General features: G+C 45.8%; 2 protein-coding genes across 2 annotated transcripts; one reads left to right on the top strand and one right to left on the bottom strand.

Annotated features, from left to right (window-relative positions):
- The first annotated feature begins 384 nt into the window (after nucleotides 1-384).
- On the top strand, nucleotides 385-4,910 carry hcar2 (hydroxycarboxylic acid receptor 2-). Its single transcript, XM_086151855.1, has 2 exons — nucleotides 385-807; nucleotides 3,499-4,910. The coding sequence occupies exon 2, from the start codon at nucleotides 3,505-3,507 to the stop codon at nucleotides 4,393-4,395; it is 891 nt and encodes a 296-aa protein (XP_086007981.1). The 5' UTR covers nucleotides 385-807; nucleotides 3,499-3,504; the 3' UTR covers nucleotides 4,396-4,910.
- Nucleotides 4,911-5,284: 374 nt separating this feature from the next.
- On the bottom strand, nucleotides 5,285-10,814 carry LOC147230920 (uncharacterized). The gene is made up of 2 exons (XM_086151854.1): nucleotides 10,540-10,814; nucleotides 5,285-9,652 (listed from the first exon to the last, which is right to left on the bottom strand). Exons 1-2 carry the CDS (start codon nucleotides 10,736-10,738, stop codon nucleotides 8,109-8,111), a joined length of 1,743 nt encoding a protein of 580 aa, XP_086007980.1. The 5' UTR covers nucleotides 10,739-10,814; the 3' UTR covers nucleotides 5,285-8,108.
- Between the last annotated feature and the right edge of the window lie 527 nt (nucleotides 10,815-11,341).

Raw genomic sequence — 11,341 nt, 5'->3', positions numbered from 1 at the left:
CAAACGTATCAGTATTTCGGGTCGACCGGCGAGCGGGTTTCATTTTTTAAACATTTGGATAATTAACCCAACATGCAAAGTGGTATTTTATTCCATTGTAAAATAGCCAACCATAATGGATGGCGTTTGTTAGTATTCGTCCCTTTGTTCGCGCCTCCTGACCCCCCCCGGGAGCCCCATTCCCTCTTAGAGGCCCCGTTTTAGTGAAAAACAAGGCTGATAGTGGACCGACCACTAAAAGCAAAGCAAAAGGTCACCGTGGAAGTCATTGCGTGACCTTCCACGTCAACGCCGGGCGTCTAGAACATCGGGGAGAAAAAAAAGCGGTCCCAACCCGAGTGAAGGCGTCAGTGTAACACGTTACACAATGTTACGGCGAATTGAATCAGGAGTGATTTTCTGGACGGTTGCATCAGTTGTTTACTGCCAATTTTCCGTCAGGCACCGTCGCTTTCGTTGCATCATTGCCAAATCGGCGTGAGCGGATGACGGCTTGCCACAACACGTCCACCGCGACGGGCCACCCCCTCCGCAAAAAATCCACTTTATGAAGCTAATCATTTATTTTTTTTATTTATTTTTTTTTCCAAATGTGTGACAGATGCGCAGGGGGCCTGCAAAGATCGCCTCGACCTCGCCTCGCCTCGCCATCATCCCGCCGCTGTGATTGGACGGGACGGAGCAGCGGGATCCCTGAAGTGTTGGGTCATCTTTCGGGAGGCTGCTTTCCCGGCGTAGCGAGGCACATTCGAGCGGATCTGCGGGAACGTGCAGGAAAAGGAACCGGGAAGAGGTGCCGCCGAACAGGTAGGAGTGATAACTTAAAAACCGAAGAGTGCTGGAATGCAGCAGAAAAACATTTTCTTTGCGCGCGTCTTCATCGAAACGGCTTTAGTTACATTACGTTACATTACATTACATTTTGCAGACGCTTTTATCCAAAGCGACTTACAATAGAGGACATAGGGACTGCAAATAACATTTGCAAATACAAGATGCACAGGAAATATACAAAACAGTAAGCTCGGGTTAGTTTTTTGTTTTTTTTGACAAAGACATACATCAGGGGTCGGGAACCTTTTCGACTGAGAGAGCCAAAAAACTCAAATATTTTAAAATCTGATCCTAAGAGAGCCATATGTATATTTTAATACCAAAAACAGCTAAATGGAAGACCAACAATTTTACAGTACAATAAGACTGAATTTATTTTGAACAACATACTTTGCTATAACAAAGTAACTTCATAACAAGAAAAGTGCTTCTCAATTATAATGCTACTAAACGTGACCGCAGGTTCGTCTTAATGTTTTCTAGGTGCGAGAACGACTGTCCATTATCAATATTATAACAAGCAGCTGAAGTTTTTTTCTGTCCATTTGTGTTTATTTGCCAGCTCTGCTTATTTACCCACATGTCCGAAAACTACTGAAATACCTCGCTGCATTTCTGTCATTCACCTGTTGTTTCTCCACTCGATTTGACATCATAATGGTACGATTGTGTACAGTTCTTGCTGAGAAAGGCATATTTGTTTGCACATTTGTTAAAGAACCATCAAAGCTGGCCGGATTGTAATCACCTTGTTTGGCCCAGACACGGAGCTGCTGCTGCTGACAAGCTGCACTCTGGACACTCGTTCTCGACAGGCCTTCTTTCTGTCGTCTCCCGCTGGATATTTCTCTGCAAATGTGGCACGGCGTGTGTCAAAGTGTCGCTTTATATTTGAACGTTTCATCGATGAAATTTTATCATTGCATAAAAGACGCACTGCACGACCCGCTCTCTCCACGAAGGCGAATTCTTCCGTCCATTCCTGCTGAAACATACGGTAATCCTCATTATTTTTTCTTTTCGTCATCTTGGTTAGAAGGGTTCACTCTGCAAAAACAAGCTAACCAAAAACGAGGGAATATTACTTCTTGGCCTCAAAGTGACGTGTGCAGGCTGTTGTAAATTATCCAATAAAATTAGACTTTTAGGGTATCGGACCCTCCCGCACACCGGAGTACAGAAAGGATTGGCTCTTTGTTGCGTGCCAGCGTGAAAAGTTGCGGGTGGAAATATCGGAAGATTAAAATGTGTGTGGATTTTTTTTTTTTATTGTGATGGCTTTTCCTGTAATTTTTTTTTTACTAAAGTAACATTATTAGTAAAATTATTGATTAATTTTTCTGTTAAGAAATTTTTAGAGCCAGAGGAGGAGGAGAAGTATCTCACATACGGACGTATGGAGGCAGTGTGAGGGCCGGCGGCTCGGGGGGGGGAATAATTAAGACGGGAGGAATCGAAGAGAAGGTCATTTTCTCATTTTCTCACGAGCCGCTTGTTTTCTTTTTCACTTCAAATGGACGCTTTGTCTTCAAGAATGAAATGTTTAAGAATAAGAATAAGAACGACTTTATTTATCCCGAAGGAAATTGTTGTGCCGGAGTTTCAAGTAAAACATAACAATAATAAATAAAAGTAGGAAATTGTATAAACAGTAAAAAAAAAAAAAAAAAAAAAAAAAAAAAAAAAGGAGGAGGGGGAATAAGAAATACAAATAAAACTATAAAGTGTTTTAAGGTCTTAAGTGCAAAGATTCCCTGAAGGAAGAGGAATTAAAAAGTCTGATTATGTGTGCGTGCATGAGATGCTTCAGCTTCATCCTTTTCTAGACAAGTTGCTGCACATTCTATTCCTTTTTGACACGTAAATGCTTTGTATCTTGTTCCTTTTTTGGAAAGTAATCTCCTACACTATTGCTAAGCTCTCTCCGGATGGGAGGTGCTTTTGCACGCCGACCAGATCATCGGAAGCAACCACGTGGGGGGTCAGAGTTTTGCCCGAGGGCAATTTAACGTGCAACCTTCTGAGCCAGTAGCCTTGGACTGTTGCTGAAAATGTACTAGTAACAAGACTAGCATCATCTATCTCAACCGTCAAGAAACAGGTAAAAACTTTTCTCTTTCAGGACTTTTTAGTGCGCTGATGCCCCACATCAGGTTAGGCACCAAGTTAGGCTATGCAGTGTGTGTGTGTGTGTGTGTGTTTGTGTATGTCTTTGTCAAAAAAAAAAAAAAAAAAACCTCACTAACCCAAGCTTACTGTTCTGTATATTTCCTGTGCATTGTGTATTTGCAGTCCCTATGTCCTCTATTGTAAGTCGCTTTGGATAAAAGCATCTGCCAAATGCAATGTAATGTATTATTATTATTATTACGAGCTGAGGAAGTCTCTGGAATGAGGTGTGAAATGTCTTCCAAGTGAAGAAATTCAAGTCCAGTTGCCAAGATAAGAAGATTTTGACAAAAATTCCCCGTGACTGAGAACCTCCACAGACTTATTATTCATACATTACAGTTTCGTCAGCAAAACATGCAGGAGGTTCATTGGAGACCCAACATCGCCGGGAATTTTCATTGACCTTATGTCCGAGTCCAGGGTGAAACTGTCCCACGGGAGGTTTCTCACAAAAACATCTGACACCTCTTGCTTTTTCCGCCCCTGGATCAGGACTCGATGGAGTTCCTCCACATCAACTCCTCCGTTCTCCACGTCTCGCACAGACCCATCAACTCGTCCAGCTGGGAGAGGACGGTGTACGAGCGCTGCAGAGACGTGCCCGCCGTCCTCATCTGGTATCTGGGACTCCAGTTCATCAACATGTTCCTGGGCATCCCGGCCAACATCATGGTGCTGTGGCTCATCCGCAAGAACAAGGGGGACTCCTCCACCTCGGATATCTTCATCCTCCACCTGGCGGTCCTGGACGTCCTCTTCTGCCTCATCCCGCCGTTGGAGCTGGCCAACATCGTCTTCCTCACCACCACCAGCACTTGGTACGTCCTTCGCTTCTTCTACGGCATCAAAGACTCCTCGCCCCTGTTCCTCTCCTGCATCTGCTTGGACCGCTACATGGCGGTGGTCCACCCCATCACCTTCACCGAGCTGAAGGACCGCCAGCACAGAGCCGCGCTCGCCGCGGCGGTGTGGTTCGTCACTCTGGCGTACGCCGCCGCCAAGTGCGTGGGAGACATAGTCAACTTCGAGAAGGTCTTCACCGCCATGATCCTGGCGGCTTTCGCCTTCATGGTGTTCTGCAACATCGCCATTCTCCTGGCGCTCTGGCAGTCAGGTCCGGGCCGGGACGAGATGCATCCGGTGAAGAAACGGGCCTTCAAGATGGTGGTCGTCATCCTGGCCATCATCGTGTTTAACTACTTCCCGCCCGTCGCCCTCTTCCCCTTCCAGCATTACTTCTCGCCCGACGTGTTCCGCTGCTACATCCACTACGTAGCCTTCGGCCTGATGGACTTCAGCAGCAGCATCCAGCCCATGCTCTACCTGTCCAAGGAGAAGCTGCCCGGCCTCGGCTGCCGCCACGGCCCGGACACGCTAACGGAACCTTAAAAAACGTCGTCTGACGACAAACGATGCCCGATAATCTCTTGAGACCACGAGCAAAACCTCTCTGAGGTCTTAACGTCCATCCGACATGCATCCTTTCCCGTTTATTATAAGAATAACTTTATTTATCCCGAAGGAAATTGTTGTGCCAGAGTTTCAAGTAAAACATAACAATAACAGATAATAGTAGGAAGGAGGGAGAATAAGAAATGCAAATAAAATATAAAGTACATAATAAAGTAGATCATAATACATGATCGGAAATATAACAGCATGAACTTGGCGTCCTATTTAGTTGCAAACTTTTTCGTCTAATACCTGCTTAACTATCTGGACAAACTTCTAAAAAGTGCAAATACAGTTTTGTGAAGTAGAATTATGAGACAAACGGTTAGCGGCAGTCTTTTAGCCGCAGAACTTCTTTCACATTGCTTTGTATTGAGTATCAAAATCAAGTTAAAAATGATAAATGTTTGGTATTTCTAGGTCAGCGCGGCCGCGCTCCGCTGCCGCATCTTTAAGCATCACACATGAAATTCCACAAACGTCCGTCGAATTCGGCAGCGGACGAAACGCGACAGGTAAACGCGGAGACGCTGACACCGGCAGATGTGTCGACTTGTAACGGATTCCCTTTCTCAAACTCCAACTGTGACTCCCGGCAATTAAAAGCGACACATTTTGTTTCACTTCTCGCTTTTATTGTTTGGACAAACATCACGGGGACACCATTAGTGCCGGTTAGTAATCTGGTACATCAACCAGCTGTTGTGACAATAATAAATGCATCTCATAGATCAGGTGAGGATCCTCTGGGATCTCAACGCTCACTCCAGTGGATCCATATGCTGACTAGAGCTATTTACAGCATGAAATTAATAATCTGCATGGAGCGCAGCCTCCTGGCTACTTCAGAACAATTTAACTGGAAAAACAGGAGTTATTATTATGTAAGAGTGCAGACTTCAATGAACATGTTGGTGCAGGTGACACAGGTGATGAAGAAGTGATGAGCAGGTTTGGTATCCAGGATAGGAACGCAGATGCACAGACGGTGGTAGACTTTGCAAAAAGGATGGCAACGGCTGTAGTGGTTACTTTTTTCCAGAAAAGACAAAGCCTATAAGAGCAGAGGTAGGAGCACGCAGACAAACTGCATCTTGTATAGACGAGGTAACCTGAAGGAGATCAGCTACTGAGAAATAGTAGTGGTACATGAGAGTGTAGCCAGGCAGCATCTGGTGACACGGAAGATCAAGAGGACAAAGGTGCGGAAGCTAAAAGGGAGGTCACGGTGGTCAGGGAGAGCTTCCGGATGACTGGATAACTGCAGCTAGTGTTATCAGGGAGACAAGTAGGAGAGTACTTGGTGTGTCGTCTGGAAGGAAAGTAGATAAGGAGACTTGATAGTGGAGGGAGGAAGTGCAGGAGTGTAGACAGAGTAGCGGTTAGCAAAGACAAAGTGGGATAGCGAGGGGACTGAAGAGAACAGACAAGAGTACGGGGGAGATACAACGTAAGGAAAGATAGAGGTAGCAAAGGCAAAACAAAGGGGGTATGACTTGTATGCTCGGTTGCACAGTAAGGAGGGAGAATAATTTATACAGGTTGGCAAAACAGAGCGATAGAGATGGAAAGTATGTACAGCGGGTTTGAGTGATTAAGGATAGAGAGGGAAATGTATTGACAGATGCTAGAAGAATAATGGAAAGATGGAATGAGTACTTTGAAGAGCTGATGAACGGGGCAGAAGTGGGACACTGAGGGGACTGAAGAGAGGAACAGCAAAGAGAAGTTTTATGGATGTAGTGAGAGAGGATATGAAGTTTGTTGGTGTGAGAGAGGAGGATATAGAGAATAGGGATTGATGGAGAAGGTTGATTCACTGTGGCAGAAAGAAAGCCATGGCACAAGAACCCTGACGTGGGATTTGATGTCAACTTCCTGTCCGACAGTAACTCTAAAAATCTGCAAGGAGTTTCAAAAGTGTCGTTTAATACATCACATTTCAAGTTTATCGATAACTTATTACACGATATCTGCAACGGTTTTCATTCACTTCACAACGGTAGAGGGAACAGTGTATTGCACTCCAACACAGACGTGTTATTACTTTGCAAGTAGAAAAAGAAATAAGGGAAAAATTGAGCCAAAAACGGACAAAAAGGTGAGTGAAACATCAGCAGGCTGTTTTCAGCTGAGCCCCGATTCATGGGACAGCAACAACTGAGAGATTAGTTGGCGGCGGTTACAACGAATCCCAATCGTTTTACGATCAAACATTAGTTTTTGGTTCATTCTTGTCGGAATGTTGAATTTCTTCCCTTGAAAATGTTTCACCTCTGATCCAAGAAGCTTGTTCAGTTCGAATGGACTATGGGGAATTTTCTGTATATAACTGTCAGGGTTGAGAGGTTGGCATAAGCTTTGATGGCTTATTTTGTTGAGGGGAGAGTTGTTTTGCAGAAACTAGGTGTCATGGGGTTGTTGTGTTATTTGAGTGCTGTTAAGGGAGAATAGAGGTACAACTTACCTGTTCAGGTAAGTTACTTGAAGTTGTACCTGTACCTTACTCGCTCAGGTAAGTCCCCAGAAGATGTCCTTTTACCTTACATTTACTAGAAGTTGTACCTGTATCTTACCCATTCAGGTAAATCCCCAGAAGTTGTACCTTTCCCTGCAGTTCAGGTTGGTCCTCAGAAGTTGTACCTTTATCTAAAGTTCAGGTCACTCCCCAGAAGTTGTACCTTTATCTAAAGTTCAGGTCACTCCCCAGAAGTTGTACCTTTGCCAGAAGTTCAGGTAACTCCCGAGAAGCTGTACCTTTACTTGAAGTTGTACCTGTACCTTACCGTTTCAGGTAAGTCCCCTGAAGTTGTACCTTTATTTGAAATTGTACCTGTACCTTACCGGTTCAGGTAAGTCCCCTGAAGTTGTACCTTTACTAGAAGTTCGGGTAACTCCCCAGAAGTTGTACCTTTACTAGAACTTCAGGTAACTCCCCAGAAGCTGTACCTTCCCTGCAGTTCAGGTAGGTCCCCAGAACTTGTACCTTTCCTTGCAGTTCAGGTAGGTCCTCAGAAGTTGAACCTTTATCTGAAGTTCAGGTAACTCTCCTGAAGTTGTACCTTTACCGAAAGTTGTCCCTGTACCTTACCCGTTCAGGTAAGTCCCAAGAAGCTCTACCTTTACCTAAAGTTTACCTGAAGTTGTACCTGTATCTTGCCTGTTCAGATAAGTCCCTAGGAGATGTACCATTCCCTGAAATTTAGGTAAGTTCCAAAAAGTTGTGCCTTTACCCAAAGTTGTACCTTTGTTCCCCCTAACATAATTCCATTAACACAACAACCCCGTTAAACCTAGTTTCTGTAAAACAACTCTACCGTTGACATAACCTTAGACCAGCCCCACAGTCCATTCCAGCTGAAGAAGCCTCTCAAATGAGAGGTGAAACATTTTCAAGGGAAGAAATTAAAGTTCAGTTTAACCATGACCTGGATGACCGAGACCCTCCATAGACATATTAGTTTGGGTTAGTCTACCTTTATTCGACTGAGACGTTGCAGTGGAGCTTTGGAAGAGGCGTCCACCTCAAACAAGACCGGACGTCTGACAAAACTCCTCTAACCATAATAATGACATCCAATAAGAAGCGCAGCAGAAAGCTCATGAATTGAGCTGTAAATCTAATCAGGTTACTGATTAATTTCTTTCATTCAGGTTAGTGTTTCAGGGTGCTGTGGATCCTGAAGGTGCGAGGTTGTTTCAGCCTCGCTCTCGGCCTCCTGCACCTTGGCCACGTGTGTCTTCAGGTGCTTTTTCAGGGACGACTGGTCGGTGTAGGTCTTGCCACACCTGCTGCAAAGGAAAACCCTCTCTTTGGTGTGAACCAGCTCGTGTCTCTTGAGGTGGCCCGACCTACTGAAGCTCTTGCTACAGTACGAGCAGCTGTACTCCTTCTCCCCTGTGTGGATTCTCTGGTGCAGTTTCAGGCTGCTGGCCACTGTGAACTTCTTGCCGCACTCCTTGCAGCTGTATGGCCTTTCTCCGGTGTGCATCCGCATGTGTATGGTGAGGTGTCCCGCCTGGCTGAAGGTCTTCTTGCACAGCTCACACGAGTAGGGCCTCTCTCCGGTGTGAATCCGGTAGTGTGTTTTGAGGTCGCCCAGCCCATTGAAGCGCTTCCCGCACTGAGCGCAGCAGTACGGCTTCTCGCCCGTGTGGATCCTCTCGTGAATCCGCAGGTTGCCGGCGTTACTGAACGTCTTGCCGCACTCCTGGCAGCTGTACGGCCTTTCGCCGGTGTGAGTCCGCAGGTGCACTTTGAGCTGGTTGTGCTCGTTGAAGCGCTTTGCGCAGTGGCAGCAGGAGTAGGGTTTCTCCCCGGTGTGGATGCGTTTGTGTATCCTGAGCTGGCTGGGGTGGGCGTACGTTTTCGAGCAGATGCCGCAGCTGTAGGGCCTCTCCCCCGTGTGGGTCCGCTTGTGGGATTTGAGCAGGTCGGCTCGGCTGAAGCGCTTGCCGCAGTAGCCGCAGCTGTGCGCCTTTTCGCCGCTGTGCGACTTCATGTGGATGTTGAGCAGGTTTGCTCGGCTGAATGTTCTGGGGCAGCCGGGGCAGCGCAAGAAGTTATTGTGAATCTCTAGAAGCTGATCTGCGGGCACCTCCTTCTCCACGTGAGGGATCGTTTCAGGCTTCTGTCTTGTCTCCTCTGGATGAACTCCAGATCCAGGATGATATGATCGAAGCCCCTCGGGAGTAACACCCTCCCTAAATTCCGAGGCTCCATTCTGCTCCTCCTCCTCGGCGTCGATGGAGGTTTTATCCTCACCTGCCTCGACGTAGCCTTCAGAAAGGACGTGAACTTTTCCGTCACTGCCTCCAGGGTCCCGGCGACCGTCAAAATCAACCTCGGTGCTCTCAGTTTTTACCTGCGTCCTCGACGAGTTGAGCAGAGATGAGGGCTGGGAGAGGTCGATAGCTCCACTTTCGTCCACTCCCGGTTCAGTTTTTAACGGCATCGAGGTTTTGTCGGGAACACCGGCCTCTGATTCATTCACACAGGACAGCGCTTGTGTGTGGTTGGTCTGTAGGAGAAAGCCGGAGGGCGATTTACTGTCTTTCATCCGATCTTTGTGCTTCCGCCTGGAGCTTTTCTTGTCGCTGCTGCAGATGGACAGCTTGAACGTGCCCTGCGTGGTGCCGACGTGAACGCCGTTCCAGTCTGAAGTTGCATCGCTTTCCCGTTGCTCAGGTGCATCTGTGTAGATTCGAAGTCGACAGAAATATCAGTCCTTCTTGTTAAAAAATATCCAATATTCCAATATAATAGTAGGTCTCCACCAACTTAGCCTTTTATTGCTTAAATACCAAATATTTACCATGAAAGTATCAGTAAAAATAGAAATAAACCCTTTTTCTGAATTGATAATTGTTCAATTTATTCATCAAATGAGTTTAGCTGCATTATTTAAATCCTACTCCTGAATACCATGATTGAACACAAGATGCATTAAATGACACTGCAAGATGTTGTGAGTAAGCACTTCGATATTGACATTGGAACGACAGCTGATTGAAAAGCACTCAACTAATGTATTTGTTATTATAAATAATAATTAAAGTGGTATCTGCGAGACCTCAAAATCAGATTTCCATACGAAAAGCATGGCTTAATATTCAAGCTTGAACAGTTGTGTTGCCAAGTACATTAATAAGAGAAACGGAAAAGACAACCAAATTAGGTGATCAATGCAAAACCTGCATTTCCTGCAGGAAATGCGTCACGAACACCTCCTTTACCTGTTAAAATAAATTCACACAAAGACTTTTGACGCTCGAATCTAACACAGGATTAATTTGTATCTTAAATTGCATGTGTTACCACACGTTACTATTCCTTTATAAAGTTCGTTTGCAAGAGTAGTACTGTAGTATGACATGCAATATTATGCGCATGGCCGGTAAATACTACTAACCCCATAATGAAGTGTGTATTGTTTACTTCTGCGTGTGACTTGCATGCATGCATGCATGTGACGTGTGAAGTGCAACAATGCAACACACACACACACACACACACACACACACACACACACACACATAAGCGTGCACACAGCATTATTTAAGCGTGTTCAGGCCACATACCTCCTGCAGCCGGGTCGGCGGTGCTCCGTGCAAACAGCAGCCGCCGAAGGCCTTGGTTTTCGGACTCGATCCGCTGTATCCGGCCCCGGTACACAAACAGGGTCCGGTCCACCGACTCCAGGATATCCCTCACTGTCACCTTGAAGATCTCGTTGAGCGAAACCTGCAGAGATATCTTCAGCTCGTTCTCCTTGTCCATCCTGGACTGCGCTTTCGGGGCGCCCACGGGGGGGAAACTACTCCCGTCCCCCACGCCAGGTGGGTTACACGGCCGGAGACGCGTCGGCCAGGAGCGGACAAAGCCCCGGCGGTGACGGCACACTGGCGCCGGGAAGCGCTTGGTTTAGCCGGGCAGGTGGAGCCCCCTGCTGGTCGGGGGTGGAAACACGTAGCTAATTAGCTCTTAAGCTAACAGTAATCTCGTTTATATTAACAATAATCACCACGGATATTACATTGGGGTGAAATAACATGAACGTGAAGAAATTAAACGTGTTAATCCACTGAAAGAAATAATAATGGTCAGAAATAGACGTTAACTCGCAGCGAAATAATTAGTCGCTCATGCTAATGCTAGGTAATGCAATGTCAAACCAGTTAGTCTTCATGGTAACGATACCGCCGCTTCCTACCTACTACAAACAGAAAACTAATAATGATAAAATAAATTCAGTGCTCACTGCATGAGTTTTTCAATTTTTATATTATTTGTAATAATTTGCTGAAAGATTGAGTCATTTTGTTTTCCCCCGATTAATTATAATGAAATGGAAGTTGAATGCTAATGCTGCCGCTAGCTTAA

The sequence above is a fragment of the Fistularia commersonii genome, chromosome 9 (genome assembly GCF_037954325.1).
Source record: "Fistularia commersonii isolate RoL2024-O1a breed Wild chromosome 9, RoL_Fcom_v1.0, whole genome shotgun sequence".
NCBI lineage: Eukaryota > Metazoa > Chordata > Actinopteri > Syngnathiformes > Fistulariidae > Fistularia > Fistularia commersonii.
Note: the sequence above shows the minus strand (reverse complement) of the source record. Positions and strands in the feature narration are given on the sequence as shown.